General features: G+C 54.3%; 1 protein-coding gene across 4 annotated transcripts; it reads left to right on the top strand.

Moving 5' to 3' along the window:
• Window positions 1-9,865: 9,865 nt before the first annotated feature.
• Window positions 9,866-22,694, top strand: DPF1 (double PHD fingers 1). 4 transcript variants are annotated; one of them, XM_068992170.1, is made up of 12 exons: window positions 9,866-9,897; window positions 16,538-16,698; window positions 16,774-16,881; window positions 18,281-18,408; window positions 18,680-18,769; window positions 19,159-19,237; window positions 19,420-19,551; window positions 20,434-20,484; window positions 20,577-20,696; window positions 21,756-21,868; window positions 22,450-22,531; window positions 22,624-22,694. In XM_068992170.1, the coding sequence occupies exons 1-12, from the start codon at window positions 9,866-9,868 to the stop codon at window positions 22,692-22,694; spliced, it is 1,167 nt and encodes a 388-aa protein (XP_068848271.1). The 4 variants fall into 4 exon arrangements, with proteins under 4 accessions (XP_068848271.1, XP_068848273.1, XP_068848272.1 ...); XM_068992171.1 differs by lacking the exon at window positions 9,866-9,897 and adding an exon at window positions 15,142-15,170; XM_068992169.1 differs by lacking the exon at window positions 9,866-9,897 and adding an exon at window positions 15,142-15,170 and having other exon boundaries at window positions 22,420-22,531.
• The last annotated feature ends 3,606 nt before the right edge of the window (window positions 22,695-26,300 follow it).

Here is a 26,300-nt window from a genome sequence, read left to right as displayed (position 1 = left end):
AATATCCCAATTATCTTGGAAGTGTCTTTTTAAGTTGGTTTGTTCAAATCAGGATCTATGCAAGATCCACACATAGTGGGTTTTTTTTTTTAATTTATTTGGAGTATAGTTGCTTTACAGAGTTAGGTTAGTTTCTGCTGTACAGCAAAGTGAATCAGGTGTACATATACATATATCCTCTCTTTCCTGTATTTCCTTCCCATTTAGGCTTCCCTGGTGGCTCAGAGGTTAAAGCGTCTGCCTCTAATGCGGGAGACCGGGGTTCGATCCCTGGGTCGGGAAGATCCCCTGGAGAAGGAAATGGCAATCCACTCCAGTATTCTTGCCTGGAGAGTCCTATGGACGGAGAAGCCTAGTAGGTTACAGTCCACGGGGTCGCAAAGAGTCGGACACGACTGAGCGACTTCACTTCACCTCACCTCACCTTCCCATTTAGGTCACAAAAGAGCCCCGAGTAGAGTTTCCTGTGTTATACAGTAGGTTCTCCTTAGCTATCTATTTTATGCATAGTAGTATATGTCGTAGTGGTGGTTGAGTCGCTAAGTTGTGTCTGACTCTTGAGACCCCATGGACTGTAGCCCACCAGGCTCCTCTGTCCATCGGATTCTCCAGGCGAGAATACTGGAGTGGGTTGCCAAGGCGGTCAAGCCCAATCTCTCAGTTCATTCCACCCTCCCAACTCTTGGTATCCACATGTTTGTTCTTATACAAGTTGTATTTTTAAAACTTATTTTATGGAGTTCTCTGGTGGTCCAGTGGTCAAGAATATGCCTTCTAATGCAGAGGATGCCAGTTCAACCCCTGGTCTAGGAACTAAGATCCCACATGCCATGGGGCAACAAAGCCCATGAGCTGCAACTAAGACCCAAGGCTGCCAAGTATATAAATATAAGAAAAATAAATAAAATAAAAGGTTTGTATTAAGTAATTTAGTTTTGACTGCATTGAGTCTTCATTGCTGCAGGCGGGCTTTCTCTAGGCTCTGCAAGTGGAGGCTACGCTCTAGTCGCGGTGCTCAGGCTTCTCACTGCGGCGGTTTCTCTTGCAGAGCACAGGCTCTAGAGCACTCCAGCTCCAGTAGTTACGGCGCACGGGCTTAGTTGCCCTGCGGCATGTGGAACTGTCCCCGACCAGGGATCGAACCTGTGTCCCCTGCATTGACAGGCAGATTCTTAACCACTGGACCACTAGCAAACTCCCAGGTTGTGTTTTTAATCTACAGGGATTCTTGACCTGGGTTCCCAGGACCTCCAAGGGGTCCAGAGTTCTATCATTGTTGGTGGGAACATTTTGAAATGTCTGTTTTCACAAACCTCTAACTAAAATTTGATATTTTTGTCAATTATGAACATTGGCAACAAATCAGTACTATTGGCAAAACCTGTGACTTCATCATCCACATAAATCACAGCTGTTTCACAGCACATAACTGTTGTAGATATCTTGAAACATTGGTTGTACTCATCAGTGCTTGAAATTATGGTAGTTACTGGATCTGCGTGCTAAGTCGCTTCAGTTGTGTCCCACTCTTTGCGACTCCATGGACTGTAGCCTGCCAGGCTGCTCTGTCCATGGGATTCTCCAGGCAAGAGGACTGGAGAGGGTTGATATGCTCTTCCCTAGGGGATCTTCCCAACCCAGGGACCAAACCCGCATCTCTTACGTCCGCCTCCTGCATTGGCAGTAGGTTCTTTGCCACTAATGCCACTGGGAAGCCCCACTGGATCTGCAGCCAGATCTCATTCTTTGAAAGAAGAAATTGAAAGTTGCTCAGCTGTGTCCAACTCTTTGCAACCCCATGGACTATACAGTCCAGGGAATTCTCCAGGCCATAATACTGGAATGGGCAGCCTTTTCCTTCTCCAGGGGATCTTCCCAACTCAGGGATTGAACCCAGGTCTCCCCCATTACAGGCAGATTCTTTACCAGCTGAGCCACCAGGGAAGCCCAAGAATATTGGAGTGGGTAGCCTATCCCTTCTCCAGGGGATCTTCCCGACCCAGGAATCAATCCAGGGTCTCCTGCATTGCAGGCCAATTCTTTACCAACTGAGTTATCAGGTTATTCTTTACTGTATTAATAAAGAAGCACAAATATCACAATTATTTTTTAAACTGTTTATTAATACAAAAAGTTTCCTTCTTAACTTTGTGGATGCTATACCTTTGTAAACTTGATTCTGAAAAGGGCCTTATGGGCTTTGCGAGATGTTGAGGTACATACGGATCCCCCTGCATTCAAAAGCTTAATGACACTCCCTAATATGCCCTTTTCTTTAAAGCAAATTATTTGTTGAAAAACCCTGGTCGTGTGACTTTGGTGCTCTTCTCTCTTGACTTTGGTGCTCTTCTCTCCTTGGAGAGCTCATCCAGTCTCTTTATGCATGCAAATTTCTCTTTAACCCAACCTCCAGACTTACCCAGCAGCCCCTCTTAGTTGCTTGACATCCAATCCAGACTCAAGGGTTCTGCTTCCAAAGTTGAGCTCCTGGGCTCTCCCAAACCTGCCCCTCCCCTTCCATCCAGCCCCATCCCGGGGATGGCACCTCCACCCCTCCAGCTGCTCAGGCCACTCACCTGGAGTCCTCCCTGCCATTCCAAAGACTCTTTCCCTCTTTCTCCATAAATCGTTGCTGCTGCTGTTGTTTAGTTGGTAAGTCATGTCCAACTCTTTACGACCCTGTGGAATGCAGCCCACTGGGCTCCTCTGTCCATGGGATTTCCCAGGCAAGAATACTGGAGTGGGTTGCCATTTCCTTTCTCCAGGGGAATCTTCCCGACTCAGGGATCGAATTTGCATCTCCTGCTGGGCAGGCAGATTCTTTACCATTGAGCCACTTGGGAATCCCCCTCCATACATTATCCATCTACAAATTCCACCCACTCTGCTGTAGTAGGCAGAATAACGGTACCCCAAAGCAACTGGTTCTAATCCCTTATAAGGAAAAAGAGTGTGTGATGAAGTTAGGGATCCTGAGATGGGAAGATTATCCTGGACTGTCCAGGTGGGCCCTAAACAGCATCACTTGTAAGTGTCCTTACAGGCAGAAGCAGAGAGAGAGAGAGAGCACGCACAGAGGAGGAGGCGATGTGAAGATGCAGGCTTTAAGACGAGTGGTAAGGCCACAAACCAAGTAGCGTCAGCAGACACCGGAAGCTGGAAGAGGTACGGAAGGATGCTCCCTGGGGATCTCCAAGGGAGTGTGGCCCTGCCCTCCCCTTGTTTTCAGCTCAGTGATACCAATTTCTGACTTCTGGCCCCCAGAACCCTGAGAGCATAAATCTTTGTTGCTGGGACCTTCCTTGTGGTACTAGTGGATAAGAATCCTTCTGGCAATGCAGGGGACACAGGTTCGAATCTTGGTCTGGGAAGATGAAGCCCACATGCCCCAGAGCTCATACTTTGCAACAAGAGAAGCCACCGCGACAAGAAGCCCATGCATCGCAAGGAAGAGTTGCCCCCTCTCATCCCAACTAGAGAAAAGCCCATTCAGCAACGAAGACCCAGCACAGCCAAAAACAAACACATAAATAAAAGTATTAAAAAAATAGATTCCTATTGTTTTAAGCTGCCAAGTTCATGGTCATTTGTCCCAGCAGCTGCATTCTGCTGCCTCTCAATACCTTGTCACCCCTGCACTGGCCCCATCCTCCCACTCAAGCCATCGAAGCCCCCTCCCAGGTCTCCCACCTCCTACCTTGTCCCCAGTGTCTGTCCCACACTTGCAGCCGTGGGGATCTATCTAAAACAGATGGAGATCATGCTGAAAACCCTCTGCTGGCTTCCCCCTAGCCTCAGAATCAAACACAAACCCCTTACCCTAGGTTTTGTGGTCCTCTCTGATATGGCCTCACCTTATCCCCTGTCTCAGGATTGTTGTGAGGGTCACATGAGTGGTGAGAGTGCTCCCCAAGGGGCTTCCCTGGGGGTTTCTGCTAAAGAATCCACCTTGCAATGTAGGGGACACGAGTCCAATCCCTGGTCTGGGAACTAAGATCCCACATGCCCCAACTACTGAGCCTGTGTGCCACAATGGAACAGCTAAGACCCAACACCACCAAATAAATAAATAAAAGTGCCCATTAGGGCCGCACAGAGGGTGCTTTGGGTCAGCACACATGAGTCCAGATTCCATGATTTCTTTGTGATCTCTATCTGGAGACCACATTTCTCTAGGCCGTTGAGAAATGTGCTTTATGCATGTAAAACCCTCATGGGCACGGCACTCAGGAGGTATGCAGGCACAGGAGGTGGTATTGTGAGGACCACAAACAATATTTATTGTGTGCTAAAATGTGCCGGCCACTAAGGGCTTTCTCTCTTCTTCCTGCTCGGTTGCTTTCGTGTATTCATTTGAGTCTTTGAGATTCCGCGGAAGGTAGCCCGCCAGGCTCCTCTGTCCATGGGGATTCTCCAGGCAAGAACACTGGAGTGGACTGCCATGCCCTCCTTCAGAGGATCTTCCCAACCCAGAGACTGAACCCAGATCTCGGGAATCCCATGAATTCTAAGTGGGTAGCCTATCCCTTCTCCAAAGAGTCTTCCCAACCCAGGAATTGAACCGGGATCTCCCATTGCAGGCCGATCCTTTACCAGCTGAGTTATCAGGGAAGGGAAGCCCACTCAGTTTCTTAGTCATATCCAACTTTTTGCAACCCTATGGACTGTAGCCCACCAGGCTCTTCTGTCCATGAGATTTTCCAGGCAAGAATAATGGAGTGGGTTGTCATTTCCTCCTCCAGGGGATCTTCCTGACCCAGGGATCAAACCAGTCTCCTGTGTTGTAGGCAGTGTTTTTACCGCTGAACCATGGTGGAAGGCCCAGTGGAATATTACTTAGTCATGAAAAGGAATGAAATTGGTTCATTTGTAGAGACGTGGAAGGACTTAGAGTCTGTCATACAGAGTGAAGTCAGAAAGAGAAAAAGAATACTGTACATTAACACATATATTTGGAAGCTAGAAAAATGGTATCGATGATCTTATTTGCAAAACAGAAATAAAGACAGAGATATAGAGAATGGACATAAAGGCACCAAGGCGAGAAAGGAGGGTGAGACAAATTGGGAAATTGGGATTGACCTATATTCGCTGCTCTATATGAAATGGATAACTAATGGGGACCTGGATAGCACAGGGAACTCCGCTCAGTGCTCTGTGGTGCCCTGCATGGGAAGGAAACCCAAACAAAGAGGGGTCAAAGTATCAATATAGCTGATTCATTTTGTTTACAGTAGAAACTAACATATTGTAAAGCAACTATATTCCAATAAAAATTAATTTAAAAAGTCCCAGATCTTCCTGCCATGATGAGTGGGGCCTTTTGATAAGGGTGTTGTCTCTCTGAGCCCAGATTGTCTTGTCTGACTCTGAGGTGAAGAGCCCTGCTTCCAAAGTGTGGTCTGTGTGATAGCAATATTAGACCTGTAAAAGGCTCGGGACAGGTCTTGATACACAGGAGGAGCTAACTAACAGGGCCTTGGGTGTTGCTCCTCAGTTGTTCATTGGGTGCCCTGGATCTCCACTGTTGCCGTGGGCTCTCTCTAGCTGCAGTGTGAGGGACTCTCGTTGCGGTGGTTTCTTCTGTTGCAGAGCGTGGGCCCGTGGGCCCGTGGGCTTCAGTAAGCTGTGGTTCTCATTAGCGGAGCTGCTCCGTGGCATGTGGAATCTTCCTGGACCAGGGATTGAGCCCGTGTCCCCAGCATTGGTGGACGGATTCTTATCCACTTCGCCACCAGGGAAGTCCTGTATTGTAGTTATTATTATTAACTGCTATTGTTTTTGTCCTGGTATTGTATGATACCCTTCCCGCCACCAGCCACACCTCCTGTATACCTCAGTATCCCCATCTAGGCAGGAGACTTCCAAGGGTCATGTCTGAACATCCCAAGGGCAGCTTAGGGGAGGGCTGTACCCTCTGAAGAATAGTGGGAAAGAGAGGGATCAGGGAGGCTAAGCAAGTTGCTCCCTCAGAGGCCCAAGCTGGGCTCCCAGGGGTCTGGGACAGAGAGACTCCTATTGATTCCCAGGTGGTGCTTGTGGTAAAGAACCTGCATGCCAATGCAGGAGACAAGAGATGTGGATTCGATCCCTGGGTCAGAAAGACCCCTGGAGGAGGGCATGGCGGCCCACTGAAGTATTCTTGCCTGGAGAATCCCATGAACAGAGGAGCCTGGCCGGCTATGGTCCATAGCGTTGCAAAGAGTCGGCCACGACTGAAGTGACTTATCACGCACACACACATTGATTCCACAGGAGTTTTTGTAGGGAGGGGCTCTAACCTTGATAACCAAGTCCTGGGCAGTGTCTGAGGCTCAGAGTGGGGGGACAAATGTGTCCACTGGTTGGTCCCACTGCCCCCCACAATGTCCCTCCTGGATCTGAGGAGTCCTGAACAGACTGCCCAGACAAAAACTGGAGCCACAGTGCCCTCTGGTGGTCAAATCTTTGGGTTCTAGGTTGGGAGAAGTGCTTAAAGAAGTGATTAAATTGCTTGTTACCAAGATTCGAGGGACAGGAAGATCAGGCATCACGGACACAAGAGGTCAGGACAGGAACTTGCCTTGTGTCTGGAGAGATCAGAGGGTCAAGATTTAAAAGATTTCCCTGAAACCTCCTCCAAGAAGCCCTCCCTGACCCCCAGACTGGTCAGGAACCTTCTCTGGGCTCCCCTAGCCCGTGTATCTCCTGACCCCTCTGCCTGGGCTTCCCCCACCCTTGGCTGTCATTGTATAGTGAGGGGTCTGTTACCCGACAGGACTGCAAACTTAAGGGAAAGCCTAGGGCAGAGCCATCAGACATTTCATTGCTGGGCCTTCCCTGGTGGTCCAGTGGTTGAGAATCTGCCTGCCAAGGCAGGGGACACAGGTTCGATCCCCAGTCCGGGAAGATCCCACAAGCCATGGAACAATGAACCCCGTGTGCCACAACTAGCAAGCCTGTGCTCTAGAGCCCATGTTCCGAAACCAGACAGTAGCCCTCACTCGCCACAACGAAAGACAAACCCGTGCACAGCAACGAAGATTTAGCGCAGCCAGTACATAAATAAGTAGTGCAAACACATCACTGCATGCCCACACAGGGCATGATTCTGTAGAAACGAACTTCTCCTTTCTTTTTGCCTTGAAGCTTTAGCTCCAGACCCTCTGCTGGGAAGGTTGTCTTAATTCAACAACGCCCCCCACTGCTACCCTGGCCACCACCCTGGTCCCTTCAGATTGTCTAAGTGTCTATGTGTGTGGGAGGGCACAGCCTGGGGGCCACATGACTCTCTCTCTCCTTGCTGGTTGTGCTCCACAGAGCCAGACAGTGGGGAGAGACATGGAGCATAATGACTAATTGATTCATTTATTTATTCAACAAATAATTGTCGAGCACCTGCTATTTTTCAGGCCCTGTTTTAGGTACTGGGGAGAGAGCAGCGGATTAAGTAACAACCTCTGCCTCATAGAGCTGGTATTCAAAGGAGTGGAGTTGGCAATAAATCAAGTAAGTAAATAGGTCTATAGTATGAGGATGGAGTACTGTAAGTGTTGGGATAAAAAGAAAGCTTTTTTTTTTTTTTTAAATATGAATCTATGTGGCTACACCAGATCTTAGTTACGGCAACACAGGATCAGCATTTTGTTGTTCAGTCACTAAGTTGTGTCCGACTCTTTGTGACCCCATGCACTGCAGCATGCCAGGCTTCCCTGTCCTTCACCATATCCCGGAGTTTGCTGAAACTCATCCCATCGAGTTGGTAATGCCATCCAAACATCTCATCCTCCATCGTCCCCTTCTCCTCCTGCCCTCAGTCTTTCCCAGCACCAAGGTCTTTTCCATATGGCAAAGACTGGCATACAGGATCTAGTTCCCTGACCAGGGATTGAACCCAGACTCCCTACACTGGGAGAGTGGAATTTTAGCCACTGGACCACCAGGGAAGTCCCAGGGGGAAAAAAAAAAGCTTTCAAGAGGACATAGAATTTCTCAGGGATGCTGTTTTAGCTGAGGTTGTCTCTGAGGGAGTGATATTAATTTAGAAACCTGAATAAAGTCAGCATTGGAACCATGAAGATGGCTGGGGGAGGAGCATTCTAGGCAGTGAGAACAGCAGATGCAAAGGTCCTGTGGCTGAAGTGGGGCCGGAGTGTTCCAGGAATAAGGAGGAGGCCAGTGCGACTGGAGCAAAGTTAGTTCAGTTGCTCAGTCATGTCCAACTCTTTGTAAGCCCATGGACTGCAGAACACCAGGCTTCCCCGTCCATCACCAACTCCTGGAGCTTACTCAAACTCATGTCCATCGAGTAGGTGATGCCATCCAACCATCCAAGCATGTCGTCCCCTTCTCCTCTCGCCTTCGATCTTTCCCAGCATCAGGGTCTTTTCTAATGAGTCAGCAAAGCTAGTCAAGGAAAAGAAGGGAGATGAGATCAGAAATGTAGTGGGGAGATTTCCCTGGTGGTCCAGAGTGTAAGACTCTGTGCTCCTAATGTAAGGGGGCCAGGCTCCATCCTGGCTGGGGAGTAGATCCAGCACGCACACTGCAACTAAGAGTTTGCATGCCACACAACGAAGATCCTGGAGGCTGCAACTAAGACCCAGCGCAGCCTAAACAAACAGAGGAAATGAGATGGAGGTTGGGGATCTGCTTAAGCAGGGCCCCTGAGAGCATAGTGAGGACGTAGAACTTCATTCCAAGTGTGAAAGAAGTCATTGGAAGTTTTGAGCCAGACAGTGTGGTGATGCCAGCTGTTTTAGGCAGTTCACTCTGGCTACCCTGGAGAGAATAGTCAGGGACTGTCCAGGGGGAAGATGATGGGAGGAGGGAGTCCTAGGACGGAGGCTGTGAAGGGAGAAGGGTGAGTAGATTCTGAATCTATTTGTGAATGCAGAGATAACAGGATTTGATGATGGACTTGAGGTGTGTGTGAAAAAAGAAGAGTCAAGGATGATTGATTGCACTTGGAACAAAAATCCATTTTCTTTATAATGGCCTACAAGGCTCTACATAATCTGGTTCCTTGCTCTCTGGCTAACCTTGTCTCCCTCCTCACTCACTCGACTCTTTTACACTAGCTTTCCACAATAATCTTTGAACTTGTCAAGCTTTTCCTGCTTCTGTGTATTGCATGGTGACAGCTTCTCAGGTCTCAGCTCAAATGTCACCTCCTCAGAGAAGCCACTTTCTTTATAGCACTTTCCACTCTCTAAAATTAACAGCTTATTATCTGTTTTTCTCCACTCACAGCTCAGCTCCTTGAGGGCAGCGATTCTGTCTGTTGTTCATGTTGTTTCCCCAGTGCCTAGAAGAGTGCCTGTCACTTAATAAATGAACAAAGGCATTGATTAACCCCTGTGCTTGTTTACAGACTGGCTTACAAAAGAAGAGACACCCAGAGAAGCAGGCAAAGACAAGAATACACGACAGACTCTGGGATTATCCACACACCCAGGGGAGATCCAGAAATCAGCGGCCACCCATTCCCGCACGCCCGTGGTTCTTGAAGGATGGAGAGCCAGAGCTGGGAAGGGAGCACTCCAGGGAAGGGAAAGGATGCTCTGGGGCGAGTCCAGTCCCGCCCTGTATCCTCAGTAGCCAATGGGCACACGGTTTTCCCGACGCCCCCTGGGACGTGTAGTCCGGACAGGGGCGCCCTCGGGCGCCGCCGAGCGCCCCTAGACTCCACGTCCCGTCGTGCGCCGGGAGGTGCGGGGATTGGCCGAGCCCCGCCCCCGGCCCGCCCCGCTCCGCTCGCGCTGCAGCCCCAAGAATGAATGAAATCGTAGCGCGCTGGGCGGCAGAGCGGGCGGCGCAGGCCGGGCTGGGCCCGCGCGCAGCGGCAGCGGCGCCCCGGGCCGGAGGCGGCCCAGCCGAGCGGGCCATGGCCACCGCCATTCAGAACCCGCTCAAGTCGTGAGTGTCCCCGCCGTCCACGTCCCTCCATCCGCCCCCAACCCGAACCCTGCCCCCGCCCTCGCTGGGGAGGGGGACGCAGTGGGCGGATGGTAGTTGAATGGGCCCCCCAGCTTGTCCCCCTGTCCCCCCGGGGCGTGCCGCCACCCCCTGTCTCCCCCCTGGGCCTGGGGGCAGGAGCCACTCCAGGGTCGCGGGGGCGCCTCTTCTTTGTCGCTGTCAGTGAAGGAATGTGGCGCGGGCTGGGGGTGGCGGAGGCCGTTTCCCCACCCAGAGTGGGGGTAGGGGCTTCCTTCTCCTCCTCCTCGTCTCTGGAGGCGCCGGGTCTGCCCCTGCCTGGGGCTGGGAGTACGAATGCCTAAGTCCGGACCCTAGTCTCCCAGGTCTCTACCTCCTCAAAAGCATCTTTCTCTCTTTCCCCTCTCTTTCTCCCGGAACCTCGGTCTGCGCGGCCGCAGGGTGGGAGCTGAGACGTCGGGGGTCCCCGATTCGATCCCTGCTGTCTCCCCCCTTTTTTTTCCTTCCCGGGTCTTCAGGACCTAAAGCCCCGACGCTCCGGTCAGTTTAGACCGTGGGCTCTCTGCCTCTCCCTGCCCGTACACATGTAATGAGAGCATCTCCTATCTCCTTGGGGACCGGATGCCTCGGGAGAGGGTGCTGGGAGCGCCCTCAGTCTCCGGGGATTCCCTCCGTTTCTCCCTGTCCGCGTGCCTCCTCCGAGCTTCGCTTCCTCCCGGACCCCGCGGCTGGCATCCTGGACGCCTGGGTTCAAACCTACGCTCTCTCCCAGCCCTCTCCTCTCCTGGCCAGCCCTCGCTCTCTCCACTTCTTCCCTCTCTTTCCGTCTCTCTCGCTCCTTCCTCGGGATCCCGAACTCCTGGGTCCCAGTGCTCCCCGCCCCCTTCCCCAACGGTGACAGCAGGCTGGGAGTGACAGGCGCGCGGCCGCTCCGGCTCTCCCTCCCCGGCTGGCGCGCGCGGCCCTCCCCTCCCCCGCTCCCCGGCCTGGCGGGGAGGAGGCGGAGGGCGAATGCCCGCGGCGCCGCACAAAGGGGCCGGGGCGACCTCCCCCACCCTCCCCCCAGCCCCTCGCCTCCGCCACCTTGACCTTGAGCTACGGGTGCTGGGCGTTGGGGTGGGGGAGGGGCTCGGGGCGCCCCCCGCCCCCGCCCTCCGGAAAGGCTGTGCCTAGGGTGGCCGGACCTAAGGCCCCCAGTAGCTTCGGGTTTCTGATGGTGGGGGGAGTTGGGCCATGGAGGGGGCCGGGCCTTACAAGCTCGCGCCTACACGTGTGGCTTTGCGGAGAGCCAAGCCGGCTTGGAGGGCGTGTGTGGGGTTGGGGTAGGCGTGAGACAGTGTGTAACGGTGACACTTCTGCCTCCCTCTCGCTCTAATTCTTCAACACAGACGTGTTACCCCTATCAGGGACACCCTCAAACTGGCTGGCACTGGGCTCGTGTGCAGGTTGGTGGATCTATAGGTATCCAGACCTCCTCACTTTGACCTCTTGGAGTAGGTGTGGGGCAGCCGTTGCGGGGGCCTGAAGACCTGAGTCAGCTTGGGGGTGGGAGTGCCAGTAGCACTCACCTTCTGAGGGATCTACAGGAGGCGAGGGGAGGGAAGGGGCTGGCTCCTGAGAGAATCCAGTCCCCTTAGGAATGGGCTCTGAAGGGTTCTGACTGCCTGTATTGGAACCCTATCTTGAGCACTAACCACCTCCCCACCTTGAGCCTCAGCGTTACCATCTGTGAACTGGGGCATCATTACAGTTCTTATTATCTCATGGTTGCTGCTGTGATGTTTGTAAAGCACTTGGTACTGAGCCTGACTCTGACTAAATGTAGTGAGAGTGTCAGTTGTGTCTTGACTCTTTGCGACCCCATGGACTGGAGCCCGTAAGGCTTGTCTGTCCGTGGAATTCTTCTGGCAAAGATGCTGGAGTGGGTTGTCATTTCCTTCTCCAGGGGATCCTCTCGACCCAGGGATCAAACCCGGGTCTCTTGCACTGGAGGCAGATTCTTTACTGTTTCGTATCAATGTTGATTTCACTTGTGGTCCAGTTTCCACACAGGGCATGGGGGGATGGGGACAGGACTGTTTGGACATGGGAGCTTGACTGCGGCTGAGGGGTCTGAGAGGGTGACTAGGGGTAAGGAAGGGGAGAGAGACCCTTCTCTAGGTGTCAGCTGTAGGTCAAATTGCACTGGTGGACAAGGGCCTCCAGGGAGCTGATGGAGTGTTCTGTACTCAGGCTCCAAGCTGAGCAAAACTGATGCCAAGGTTCTGGGGTGAGCCAGGTGCCTGAGGCTAGAGGTGTGGGGGAGCAAGTGTAAGGATGTATTGGAGGCTGGTGGGAGGTGACAGAGGAAGGTGGCAAGGGCTCTTGGAGCTGAGCTGGTGGGTTGGGGGTGGGGGCAGGGCTCACTGTGGATGGGATTGGGGTAGCCACTGTAGGGGACCTGGAGGCCAGAGTGACTGTGAGGTGCCAGTGTCCCTGTGGCGCTGTGTGATCTGTGACGCAGAGTGAGGTGCCTCACCCCCTTGCCATCTGCTCTAGGCCAGATGTGAAGCAGAGACCCACTCCCTGCTTTGGGGGTTTGAGGAGAGGGAGATCAAGGCCTTACCTGAGAGAGATGGGGGAGAGCCTGTGGAAGGGGTCTAAGACTAGAGGTGTGTGTGTGTGTGTGTGTGTGTGTATTTTGTTTTTTGTTTTGGGGTCAAGCCTTGCTGCCTGGAGGATCTTAGTTTCCTGACCAGGGATTGAACTCACGACCCCTGCACTGGGGAGTGTGGAGTTTAAACCACTGGACCACCAGGGAAGTGTGTGTGTGTGTGTGTGTGTGTGTGTGTGTGTGTGTGTGTGTGTGTGTGTGTGTGTGTGTTTAGAAGTGACCATGGGTGTGGAAGACCTGGAGGGGCCTCTCTCATCAGGGAGGTGGGGGGGGCATCAAGAGACAAAAGAGGTGAGGGCTTCGAGGCCTCTTCCGTCTGCCGGAGAGCTCCCTGGTAGACAAGGACATTTGTGGGCCTTTTTATCCATGCAAGGGCTCAAATCTCAACAGGAACTTTGGATGGGGGTGTGGGTTTGGTGTGGGTGAGTGGGATTTGGCAAGTGCTGTGACTCCAAAGGTCAGCTTCCTCTCTGGGCATCCCTTAGGGTGGAGTGGCAGAAAGAAGGGGGTGACCCACGTGATACAGACATCTGGGCGAGTGAATACTTATGTTAGTCTCACCTTCAAGCGAACACCAGGGGCTGACGACATGCGACTCTACTTCCTCCGGGAAAATGAGGGTAATGGTAATATCACCCTGGTGGGTCATTATGAGGATCAGGTGGGTGAATCTCTGTTAAAGAACTGTGCCTGCACTTGGTGGCTACTCAGTATATTTATTCTTAACAAATATTTTGTAAGCATCTATTATATGCCAAGCTTCCCTGGTAAAGTAAATCTGCTCAGAGGGTAAAAGAATCTGCCTACAATCTAGGAGACTCAGGTTTGATCCCTGGGTGGGGAAGATCCCCTGGAGGAAGAAATGGCAACCCACTCCAGTATTTTTGCCTGGAGAATCCCATGGACAGAGAAGCCTAGGGGGCTACAGTTCATGGGTCGCAAACAGTCGGACACGACTGAGTGACTAACACACATATGTCAAGCGTTATTCTTTCTAATAATGGTTAGCTATCACCATTTTACATCTTAGTACACATCAGGTCCTCTTCGTGGAATGAATGAATTTATTGAACACCTACTACCTGCCAGGTACCTTTTGTTTTGTTTGTTTGCTAAACTGCATGGCATAAGGATCTTTGTTCCCCAACCAACCTGTGCCCTCTGCAGTGGGAGTGCGGAGTCTCAACTACTGGCTGCTGCTGCTGCTGCTAAGTCGCTTCAGTCGTGTCTGACTCTGTGCGACCCTATAGACGGCAGCCTACCAGGCTCCCCTGTCCCTGGGATTCTCCAGGCAAGAATACTGGAGTGGGTTGCATTTCCTCCTCCAATGAATGAAAATGAAAACGGAAAGTGAAGTCGCTCAGTCGTGCCCGACTCTCAGCGACCCCATGGACTGCAGCCTGCCAGGCTCCTCCATCCATGGGATTTTCCAGGCAAGAGTACTGGAGTGGGGTACCATTGCTTTCTCCGACTACTGGACCAACAGTGAAATCCCCGTCAGATGCCTTTTGAAGCAATTTACCAATATTTAAGGGCTTCCCAGGTGGTGCTAGTGGTAAAGAACCCTCCTGCCAATGCAGGAGACATAAAGAGTTCAGTCCCTGGATTGGGAAGATCCCCTAGAGGAGGGTATGGCAACCCACTCCAGTATTCTTGCCTGGAGAATCCCACAGACAGAGGAGCCTGGCGGGCTACAGTCCACGGGGTCGTAGAGTCAGATACGACTGAAGCGACTTAACACATGCACACCCCAATACGTACTCATTTAATGCTCACAATAATCCAATGAGGTATCATCCTTATTTTACAGATGAGGAAACTGATTCCCAGAAAGATTGTTATTTGCCCAGGGTTACATGGCCACCAAGTGGTAGAGTCAGGATTTGAACCCATGAAGTGTGGCTACAGCACACACCTAACTGGCACGGCTGCTGTCAGGCCGGGGAAGGGGCTGAGTCGGGCGTGGTCCCTGTGAGAGACACAGCCCTGACGGTGACCAGAGGCCGGGGACCGAGAGGGTGCTCTGGAGCTAGGAGGGACTCGGGGGAGAGGCGGCGGCAGGGAGCCATGCGTTGGCGGGACGTTTGCGTGGGCATCTGTACGTTGTCGCTAAGTCTCCTGGCACTCAAGTGTTTGTGTGAGTGCAAATGTATGCGAGTCTATGCGAAGGTGTGGGAGAGGGAGTGTGCGTGAGTCTGCGTGGGAGGCTGTGAGTATATGTGTGAATGTGTGTGTAAGTCGCCGTGTGTGGGTGTGTGCGAGCCCAGGTGTGCATGCGTGAGTGTAGACCCATGTGCGAGACTCCGAGGTGTGCATGGGTGAGCGTGCGCGAGTGGCTATGCGTGCCTCGAGCCCCATCTCTGACCGGCTTCCCGCTGGGGTCCCGCCTGCCGCAGGCGGGGAACTACCACTCCCAGCATGGCCCGGGAGGGCCCGCCCCGCCGCCCTGATTGGCTGTGGCCCCGGTGCTCCCGCCCCCCGGGAATGAATGGATGGGCGGCCTCAGCGCCCGCCCGAGCGCTGGGAGGACCGGCCCGGCGGGGACCTGCTGGGGGCAGGACCCGGGGAGCAAGATGGCCACGGTCATCCCCGGCCCCCTGAGGTGCTGCGGGCCGGCGGGAGGCGGGGGAGGGAGCGCGGGAGGATCGCGCGGGCGTGTGTGTGTGTGGCGGCTGGGGGTGGGGCCGATGGGGTGTCTGGGGGGCTGTCACCGTGGGCCGGGCTGCGCGGGGTTGCGAGTGTGTGTGACTGTGGGTCTCTGGCAAGAACTGTGTCCGACGCGCTGCTTTTGGAGGAGAGGAGAGTGTGCGGAACTCCGAGTCCTCTTCGGGAAAAGGGGGTCATGTCCCGCCCTGAGACCCCCGGGGTTGGGGAGAAGGTGAAATGGACTAGGGGCGCGGGGACCTTGGTAAACTTGAGTGAAGCTCACAGTACCTTTGTCTTGGGATATGGAGTGTGTGTCACTTGTTCGGATTCTGGTGTTTTTTATTTTTTTTGGATATGTGTGTGGATGTGTATTTGATTTCTTTTATTCTACTCTAGGTATCTTTGGATATTTGAATCTTTGAGTGTGTGTGCATGTCCTTTGAAACTGTGCCTCATTTGTGTTCTGTGTCTTTGGATATGTAGGTATTCCTGTATTTATGTGCAAATTTTTGTGTGAATATGGGTGGATTTGTTTCTACATTGAGTATATGTGTATCTTTGTGTATTTGAATATGTGGTATTTTAGATGTTGGTTTCTATATTATTGTGTATCTTTGTGACTGTGTGTGTGTATCCTGTGTGAATCTGTGTGATTTCTTTGTATAGTGTATCTGAATTGTGTGTGATTTGTGTTGTGTATTTGGATATGTGTGTAAGTGCTTAAACGGGTAGTTTGTTTTAACATTTTTTCTCTTAACATTGTGTACCTGTGTCTTTGGATGCATGAGTGAGTGTGAGTGACTGTGGTGTGTAATCTGTTTACATGTTGTGTGTCTTTGTGTGGGTGATTGTTTATGTTGTGTGTCTTTGGATATGTGATGTATATTTGTGCGTGGACACGTGTGTGATCTGTCTGTTTCTACACTATGGAACTTGAGAGATCTGTATTTTTCAGAAGATATTTGTGTGTGCCCATATGTGAGATGTGTCTGTTTCTCCCTTTGTGAGTCTTGGGATATGTCTCTCTTTGTGTGTGAATCCTGTGCGACTATGTGTGATACATTTGTGTTGTGGATTTGGATATGTGCCTGAATGGATGTGTCCTGGTGTATCTTTATCTGTTCCTATATTGTATCCACTCCTTGGCTCGAGGCCCGCTTGAGTCCCGGGTTGGGGGCTCCTGGGTCCCGACCGGAGGGGAGAGGTGAGGTTGGAGGAGTCGGCCCACCCATTCCCGACGGGTGGGCTGGGGGAGGGGTGCTGGGCGGCCGGGTGCTCCTGCCCTTGCTGACAGCCGCCCGCCCGCTTACCCGCCCCTCGCAGCCTAGGCGAGGACTTCTACCGCGAGGCCATCGAGCACTGCCGCAGCTACAACGCGCGCCTGTGCGCCGAGCGCAGCCTGCGCCTGCCCTTCCTCGACTCGCAGACCGGCGTGGCCCAGAACAACTGCTACATCTGGATGGAGAAGACCCACCGCGGCCCGGGTACCGGCCGGGAGGGCGGGCGTGGGGCGGGGCGGCGGCTTCCCAGTCGCGTTCTTACCGCCCTTCTTACTCCAGGTTTGGCCCCCGGACAGATCTATACGTACCCGGCCCGCTGTTGGAGAAAGAAACGGAGGCTCAACATCCTGGAAGACCCCAGACTCCGGCCCTGCGAGTACAAGATCGGTAGGTGGGGCTCCGTCCTGTGCCTGGGGTGGCCCCTGTGGGTGCCCACACCACTGGCTGATCAGGGTGTTGATGCCCTTGTGCGTCTGAGCATCTGCCTTTATTTCCCTCCCGGCCCACGTCTGAGTGATGGGCTGTGTCTGCTGGTGTGTGTCTGGGGGTAGTACAGACACTCTCCAGTTTTCCCTGAGTATTTTGAACTGCGTCTTCTACTTGGACCCAGGTGTATTCCTGGACAGAGTGTCGTATCTGTTTTGTGTGTCCAGGTGTATCCCATCCTTGTGTATCTCTTCCCTTGTGAGTTGGGATGTATCAGAGTATCTGCCTGTTCTTTCCTGTGGATGTCTGAGTGTGTATCTGGGTGTGTCAGAGTGTCTGGTTGTGACTTTTTCCATTTGTAGTACAGCGTGTCTTGGTGTCTGTGTCTCTTTTCAGGTGTTTCCAGGCTTATTTCCTCTTAAGTGTGTCTGGTCTATCTGTTCCTGAGTGTCTCTCTTCCTTTGAGTACCAGATGCTCTGGAATGTCTGGGAGAGTCTCGTCCCTGAGTGTCTGTTTGGAGTGTCAGGTGTGTTTCTGCCCGTGTCTGCTGCGCCATGAGTGTCTGGCTTTATCACTTCTCAAATGTGTCCAGCACTGATAGAGTCACTGGCTGTTTCTCTTCCCTTGCTCAGGTATAACCAAGGATCTGTGTAGGTCCAGGCAGGTGTACTGGCGTGTCCATCTGGCTCTGTCTTCCTGGGTGTGTCTGATTGTCCCAGAGGGACTGTGTGTATCACCTGTGTGTATGAGTATCCATCTGAGTGATTCTCTGGTGTCTCTCCCCTAAGTATGTTCAGGTATTTGGTAGGGTTTGGTTGTGTTTTCCCCATGTGGTCTGGGTTTATCTGATGGTCTAATGTTCTCTTTTGGAGTGTCTCTGAGTGTGCCCAAGGGTCTGGATATGTCTCCTCCGTGAGTCTGGGTGTATCTGAGCGTCTGGGTGTACCTCTTCCCTTGTGTTTCTGGCTGTCTCAGATGATCTGTCTGTATCTCCCTTGTGTATGTCCATGTGTGTCCTGTTTGAATGTCTCTTCTCTCCAGTTGTGGGGGTCTGGGTGGGGTCTCCTACTTGTATTATGTAGTTATATAGGAGGGTCCGGCCATGTTTCTCCTGAGTATGTCCAATGGTCTCTGATGGTCTGACTGTGTATTCTCCAGGGTCTGGGCATCCTTAGGATGTGTGGAAGTAATGAGGGTGGTATGGATGGTTGAGTATTTGAGTCTGTTGCTGGTTGAGTGTGGGAAAGCCTCTTTCCTCCAGAAAAGAGCATGATTCCCCAACCTGGGCAGTCTGAGGAGTCCTCCAGGGACAAGTTCTTCACCTGACCCCCCTCCTACCTACCGTGGTCTTGTCCCCAGACTGTGAAGCGCCACTGAAGAAGGAGGGTGGCCTCCCCGAGGGGCCAGTCCTTGAGGCTCTCCTGTGTGCCGAGACAGGGGAGAAGAAGATAGAGCTGAAGGAGGAGGAGACCATTATGGACTGCCAGGTAGGACTGCCCAGCCCCCCACCCATCCAGGGGCTGTGGCTGCCCTCTCAACCGGCCTGTGTCCTGGCCCATCTTGCTCCTGCTCTGAAATCTCCCCTGATTCCCTAGGACCTTTGAGCATCCTGTCTCCATCCCTCCACACTTCATCTTTTTTTGGGAAGACCTCCTAACTTGCCCTGCCACCCCTGATCTTTGCTGTGTCCAGAACTACCTCCCAAAGCAGAACAATACCCCGTTTCTTGACCCCAGTCTCCCTTCTCCTGGTGCCCAGAAACAGCAACTGTTGGAGTTTCCGCATGATCTTGAAGTGGAAGACCCAGAGGATGACATGCCCAGGAGGAAGAACAGGGCCAAAGGAAAGGTATTACTCCCAAACCTCCCCCCATCACCCTTCCCTTCAAGGCAGGTTCCATTGATTGCTTGTGCAGTGTTCAGACCCTGCCCCAATTTTAGCTTTTTAACTCTCAGAGCAGCTTGAAGGGGTAGGGGATTTTTATACCCATTTTATAGATGAGGAAATTGAGACTTGGGCATATTAAGCCATTTTCAAAACAGAGATTGTACAGGGGGTTAGAGCTATCTTCCTACACGTGGCACAGATGAGAAAATGGAACCTCAGAGGTCAAGAGAGTTACTCTAGACTCACAGCTAGGAAGTGGCGGAGCTGTGATTGGACTTTCAAGTCCAAATGGTGAAAATTCTTTTAGTTCCTTCCCTTTCTTGGCCCCTCACTCCTGACTTTCCCCTTAGGCATACGGCATCGGGGGGCTCCGGAAACGCCAGGACACCGCTTCCCTGGAGGACCGAGACAAGCCGTATGTCTGTGATAGTGAGTCCTTCTGAAGAGGGGGGAAGAGAGAGAGAGAGAGTGGGACCCAGAGACCTTGCCCCCCACTGGCCCCCTTCCCTCCCGTTCTGGACCCTGGCAGAGGGGGGAGGTGTGATCCTGGAGGCCAGGGTGGAGGCGGCAGGGGCTGGAGGGCTGACCGGCCCTCCCTGCTCACTCTCCAGTCTGTGGGAAACGGTATAAGAATCGGCCAGGGCTCAGCTACCACTACACCCACACCCACCTGGCTGAGGAGGAGGGGGAGGAGAACGCCGAACGCCACGCCCTGCCCTTCCACCGGAAAAACAACCATAAACGTGAGCAGGCGGGCAGGGCGTGGGGTGGTGAGGGGCCCTGGGAGTGGGGGCTAAGGAGCCTGGGAGGGAGGGGGCACATTAGACATTTCTGGAAAATCTCCAGCTCAGCGGTCCCCTCCCCCCACCAACCATGGGGATGCTGGCTCTGGGGTTGCCATGGCAACCAACCATCTCTCCCTCGCTCCCGGCCGGGCGTAATATTTCTGGGTCTGATTTATTGTTTCAATTAGAGCTTGGGGAGGGGGGTGATAGATGACTCCCTCCCTCCCTGCCTCCCTTCCTCCCTTCTCTGCTGAGCTTCGGCCAAGGGGCAGGGGCCGTGGCCTGGGAACCCTTGGCATCCGCCCATGCCAATCCAGTGCCAACCTTGACAGCTGAGGGATGGGGGAAGGCTTGGGGAGAGGCTCTGCCAGTGGAGGAACCATCCTCCCACCCATTCCTCGGTGGGAGAGAGCAGTCTCTTCATCCCACCCCTACTACACACCCAGGCACCTGTGTTCAGAATTTTCCTTCTGAGTGTCTGTTTCCATACCAGATCGTGGCCAGTGGCCTCTACCTAATTTTTATTTAGTTGGGGCTTCGTTGGGGGTGGCTGCCTGACAGAAGTGCGTATGGGCAGGGGAAGCAGGGGGCTTGTACCTGCCAAGTTTTTACCTAATAAAGAGGACCTGTCAGTTGTTTTCAGAGAGTTGCAAGGTCCTGATGAGAATTACCTGGGCTCCCTGCAACTCTCTTTTGCTGCTGGATGCAGCTTAGGGTAGCGGCTCCCTCTCCTCACCTCCTCCATGCCTGGACAAGGGGTCCACCCCTGGGGCCGAGGCCGTGGGCAGGGTGGAGCCTTGCCTGTGGTGAGAGCCCCTCTCTCTGTCCCCCTACCCCCAGAGTTTTACAAAGAATTGGCCTGGGTCCCTGAGTCACAGAGGAAACACACAGGTAGGGACGCCTCCCTCTGCCCCTACTTCTGTAGCAGCCTTGGACTGAGGGTCCCTTCCTGCCCCCGCCAACCCCTGCCTGCTGTCTTTCAGCCAAGAAGGCGCCTGACGGCACTGTCATCCCCAACGGCTACTGCGACTTCTGCCTGGGGGGCTCCAAGAAGACGGGGTGTCCTGAGGACCTCATCTCCTGTGCTGACTGTGGGCGATCAGGTGATGCCCCCGACCTGAGGCTTCTGGGGGCTGGGGTGGAGAGACTCCAGATCTGGAGGGCAGGAAGCAGAGGAGAGAGAATTGGGGGGACGCAGAGCATCCTGGTGGATGCACAGAGCTGACTCAACTGCTGAGGACTGTGGGGAGCTCAGTGGGGTCAGGGAGGCTCTGGGAACAATGGAACGCGGTTGTCATGACATTGTGGGCACCGGCAGGTGCCTGTCTGGCATGGGGAACAGTGAAAGATGGCTGCCAAAACACCAGGGGGTAGTGGGCTGTGATAGCGAGTAACGGATTGCCACTGCCTGGATGCTGTGGACAACAGAGGGCGCTTGCCGTGGAGTTGTGGTTAATAGAATGTGGTTTCCCAAGGTGGACTTGTGGGTAAGAGACTGTGGTTGCTCAGCACGGTGGCTAACGAATTGTGGTTGTCATGGTATTAAGGGTAGTGAAATATGGTTGTCATGGCGATTGGGTGTCGTGGTGGCCTGGGGTCGTGGATGTGGGTCTGCGCTGGGGTGGTGGGACAACCAGAGGGTTCACGTGCTCCATAGTCACGTTGGTAACGTTGTGGTTGCTGTGGCGTTGTGTGTAATGGGCTTGGGCTGCAGGGAACCAGGGTGTGGGGACCCCTCTGTGGAAGGCGGTTGCCATGGCATCGTGGCTGGGAGACTGTGGTTGCCACGTTCTGCGGTTAAGGGAACGGGTTGGCCACTCTGGTGTGGCTAATGGAATGTGGCTGCCTCAGCACAGCGGTTCACAGAACGTGGCTGCCCCGGTGTTGTGGGTGGTAGAAAGTGGTTGCCACAGCACCCTGGGTAATGGAATGCGGTTGCCATGGTGTTCTGGGGAGCAGAGTGTGGTTGCCATGGTGGCCGGGTAGGAGACTGGTGGCCAGGGCGGCGCTGCCTGCGGAACGGGCGCGGGGCACCGTGGGCTGGGCGGGGTCAGGCCTTGTGAGCCAAGGGGTGGGGGCTGAGCCCCCAGGGGCTTCCCCAGGGTCAGCAGCCACCAGGGGCGCGACAGCCCCTAACCGCATCCCTGCCCCTCGGCCCCCAGGACACCCCTCGTGTTTACAGTTCACGGTGAACATGACGGCAGCCGTGCGCACCTACCGCTGGCAATGCATCGAGTGCAAGTCCTGCAGCCTGTGCGGCACCTCGGAGAACGACGTGAGTACCCGTCCGCTCCTCCCCGGGACCTGCCCGCGCAGCCTCCCCGCCTGGCACCGCCCCCTCCGCCAGCTGGGCCTAAGCCTTTCCCTGGAGCGCCCTCCCTCGTGAACACCAGTTAACCTGTATTATTATTATTGTTAGTGGCCATTAATTGAACCCGGCACTTAACACTCTTCACTCTCTGAGTGCTCCCAACCACCCTGAGGTAGGTGCTCTTATTCCCACTTCACAGAGAAGACACCGCGCTCAGAGAGGGGAATACACTTGCCCGAGGTCACCCAGCTAGGGACATGGTTCTGCTGGGACCTGAACCCATGGCTTCCAGTCCATCTCAGTGTCGTTTTCAGTGTCCCACAGAATCCTATAAAACCCAAACTACAAACCACAAACTGATGGTCCTCAAGGGCGTTTGGTGTGGCCCAGCAGGGTTTTGCAAAGATGACCTTCTCAGAGCCCTTTGTGTCTTGCAAGAAGACACCTCCCCCAGCCCCTTTGACCTGGCCCCTGCCCCCGCCCCCCACCCCGGTTTCTGGTGCCCGTGCCCCCAGGGTGCCAGCTGGGCGGGTCTCACCCCCCAGGACCAGCTGCTGTTTTGTGACGACTGCGATCGGGGTTACCACATGTACTGCCTGAGTCCTCCCATGGCGGAGCCCCCGGAAGGTGAGAGAAGAGGAGGGTCTGACATGGGGGTGGGGGTGGGGGCAGCCCTGCCCAAACCTGACCCAACTCCCTGTCCTCTGCCCGCCCCACAGGGAGCTGGAGTTGTCACCTCTGTCTTCGGCACCTGAAAGAGAAGGCGTCTGCCTACATCACCCTCACCTAGGCCTGGCTCTGGCTCGCCCGGACCCCTGGGGTGATGCCTGCCTACCTGCCTCTCCTCTCGGAGCCCCTCCACTCTCTCCCCATCCTTAACGCCCCACAGTGGGAGGGGCGGGGGGAGCCAGAGAGGGGGCCGGGCCACCCCCTCCCCTCTGTGCAAGTGGAATGTTGGCCCTGTGGGTTGGTGGGCCCAGCAGGGTCCTCTCCCTTCCTCCCTCCTTCCTCACCCCCTTGGCAAATGGGTACCAGGGCCTTCTGCTCCCCTCAAAGCCATACCCCGCCTCTAGGCGGGCACGAGGGGTGGTGGATGCCGGCTGGGGGCGTGGACAAAGCCTTTTTCTAAAGAAAAAGTCAAAAACTTAAAAAAAAAGAGAAAGAAATTAATATATAACAAAGAGTCCTATAAGGTCTGGCTGGGTGGAGGGGGCACTGCTGAGCGCATCTACTGGGCACCAGTCTACGCCAGTGTCCTGCTTGGCGGCCCCTCCCCCCAGCCCCTGGAGTTGCAGCTGTCCCACCTCCCCACCCAAGACGGGCACCATCCCCTCCTTGTGCCCCAGGCTGGGGGGTGTGGTGTCCACCCCTCGCCCCCTCTCGGTGCCCACCGTGGATACTGCATGATGACGTGAACCATGGTTTTGAATTCCGTTCCTGCTCCCTCCCCGAGAGCCCTGCCCGCCTGTGCCCACTCCGTGCCTGCCGGCCTTGGCTGGCCGTCGCCGGTGGGGCGAGGCGGGCCCCTGCCCAGCGTCTGCTGGAATGAGAAGCACAGACTTTGCAACGGACTAGATTCTCCCCCTTCCTCTGCCCGCCCCACCCCTGCCACCCTCGCTGGCCACTTTCGGGTCGCGAGGGGGCGTGGTTGTTTCTTGTGGTTGTGTGTGTTTGTTGTTCGGGTTTTAAAAAAAAAAAGGGAAATCGAGACTGCAAGTGGGGGAAGTGGTGGGCTTGGGGGAGTCTCCCCCCAGTCCAGGCGTGCCCACCCCCCCTTGTTAACGAGTCTCCTTTATTGCCTGCCTCTGCTGTGAATTAACTTGTTCTGTGTATTAAAGTGGGGCTGACCCCTCTGCCCATGGCGTCAGCTTCATTCTCCAGGCTGCTTTGGGGCGTCGCCGAGAAGGGGAGATGGGGCCTCGAGAGGGGAGAAGCAACCGAGGTGAACAGCTGGAGCGGGGCCCCTACCTCCATCTCCCTCCCAGCTCCCCTCGTCACCCCCGCCTTTCTCTGGCTTTGTCCCAGCTCCTCCCAGCCTCGCTGGAAAGGAGAAGAGGGGAGGATGGGGTAGAGGGGAGGAGACAGGAGAAGAGGGGGGGATGGGGAAGAGGGGGCTCCCACCCAGCCAGCTGTGGTTGCCCTGGCAACCGACTGCTGCAGCTGCAGCGGGAAGCAGTGACGGGGGGAAGGGAAGGGATGGAGAGAGGAAGACACCCTCCCCTCGGGGCTACAGGAGGGAGCAGGGGGACCCGCCTAGGGCCTCACCCTAGGACCAGACATCCCCTGGAGCTCCCCATCCCCACTGTGGGGCCAAGGACAGATAGGAAGGGCCAAAGGAAAGGGCAGTGAAGATTCAGGGATATCAGGTGAAAGACAGACTTGGGTGAGGTGAGGTGAAGAGTGAGAACCAGGACACAAGAACGGTCAGGAAAGAGACAGCTATGAGAGTCACACATTTTTAGAAAATCAGAAAAAAGAGCAGGAGAAGGAAGACATAGATCTGGGAGAGAGATGTGGATGAAGGAGCCACAGGAATTATGGGGGAAGAGAACAGACGAGATGGAGATTTAGTGGGAGAGAGGAAATAACAGTAATAAAAAATAGCAGACGCACGGGGAGAGACAGAGAAAGGAGGAAGTAGTCAGTGATTTGGAGAGAGAAGCAGAAGAGATTCTGCGAGGGAAGGCAGAGAACCAGGGCCCATCAGAGAGGAGGGGAAGGGAGAAGGAGAGAGGAGGTACCCTTGGGGAAACAGATGAAGTCAGCATCCAGGACAGGCAAAGTCCCAGGACAAAGATACAGAGATGAGACTTCACAGGGAAGAGGGCGTCAAGAACTGAGGGAGACAACAGAAAAATCTGGAGAGCGCCAAAGGCACGAAAGGATTCAAAGGCTGGGTGAGGGGAGAGCCAGAAGTGGGGTGGGAGGCTGAGGGAGAAGCTGGGGGCGGGGACAGAGGGCGCCTGCTTGGGTTGGGGGGAGAGGGGGGGCAACAGGCAGAGGAAGCAGAAAACTGGGGCAAGCCGGGGAAGGGACGCACAGGGCACAGTTCGGGCGAGAGCACAGGCTGGCGTGTGTGAGTTGTGGGGTGTTGGAAGTTGGTGTGTGTCACAGGCGCCAGGAGAGGATGTGAGAACAGCTTGTTCCACCGTTTCCGTGCCGGTGGGGGGAGGGGAGCCCGGGTTGAGGATGGAGCCTCAAGGAGGGCGGAGACAGGGAGGGCGTCTGGAACACTCTAGAATTTTTGGGAGGTGTGGAAATAGTTGGTCCACCTCCTCTGGAAAAAGGATATGTACCCGTTTGGGAAGGAACTTTTTTTCTTTTTGCAGGGCGGGGGTCTGGGTTAGAGAAGTGTCAGGTATGAGCTCAGAAATAATCAAGTCCAGCCCAGGTAAAGGGGGAGGTGGGCCAGAAAGCCCCAGATGTGGGGCCAGGCCCGTCAAGAGGTAGTAGGATTGCTTCCCAGATCCAGGCGGAGTTGGACCCAGACTTCCCACAAGAGGCCGGGCCATGGGATTCTCACATCAAATTTTGGGATTTGGAAAATAAGTTTGACCCCGATCTCTGGGTCAAACTGCACATGGGGTTTCACCAGGGCAGCTGCAGATCTGGGGCCAGGGGTTTAGGATCCCTCCCGGCCAGGAGAGCCCCTAGAGGGTCTGGCCCAGGGCTGAGGTCCCAGGGGACACCAGTATCTTTCCAAGACACTGACACCGCCCGGAGCTCCGGGACTGGAAGCAGCAGAGCTCTTCCAGTCTCTGGACTGGAAGCTCTTCACTCCAAACCACCAACTAGACGACGGGCAGAGAGAAGACAGGGCGGGGATGGGGGTGGCAGAGGTGGGTGTGCAAGTGAGCCTGCGCCGCCTGGAGGGTGTGGCCTGGGGCAACAGCCCAGCTGGGAGGCAGGGACCCCTCCGTTCTGAGTCTTGCAGCTCAGAGTTCGAGGACAGTTACCGAGCTCAAAATCCAGCTTTCTTTCTATACCACCTCCAGATTTTAAAAAGCATGAGGCAAGAGCTAGATGGGCCCCAGGGTGAACAGCTGGCTTCTCCCCTGTTCAAAATATCCACCAAAATAGCGGGAGAGAGATGAGCTGAACCTGCCCAGATAAAAGATAGACCACACATTCTTTATTCTCCAAGTCAAGTAGACTTTCCCCACTACACATGCGCAGAAAGGCTCCTTGAGGTCAAAAGGAAGGGGGCGTCATCTCAGTAAGTGATGTCAACTCCTACCCATAGGCCTCTTTGCTGGAACCCATCTTGGCTAAGAGATGCTTGGGCACACATGAGAGGATCCTGGGATAAACCAAAGAGGAACTCGGAACCAGGCAATGCAAGATGACCGGCCAGAGGAAACCCTGAAGAAATGCCCCATAAAAGTAATTCAAACTA

Source organism: Capricornis sumatraensis, chromosome 20 (genome assembly GCF_032405125.1).
Source record: "Capricornis sumatraensis isolate serow.1 chromosome 20, serow.2, whole genome shotgun sequence".
Taxonomy (NCBI): Eukaryota; Metazoa; Chordata; class Mammalia; order Artiodactyla; family Bovidae; genus Capricornis; species Capricornis sumatraensis.
This window is presented reverse-complemented; position numbering and strand designations above follow the sequence as displayed.

Coding starts and splice junctions, on each gene's coding strand:
- DPF1 (XM_068992169.1), top strand. CDS start 15,142: ATGGCCACGGTCATCCCCGGCCCCCTGAG. Junction 18,770..19,158: donor AGAACAGGGCCAAAGGAAAG/GTATTACTCCCA, acceptor CTTTCCCCTTAG/GCATACGGCATCGGGGGGCT. Junction 19,552..20,433: donor CCGGAAAAACAACCATAAAC/GTGAGCAGGCGG, acceptor CCCTACCCCCAG/AGTTTTACAAAGAATTGGCC.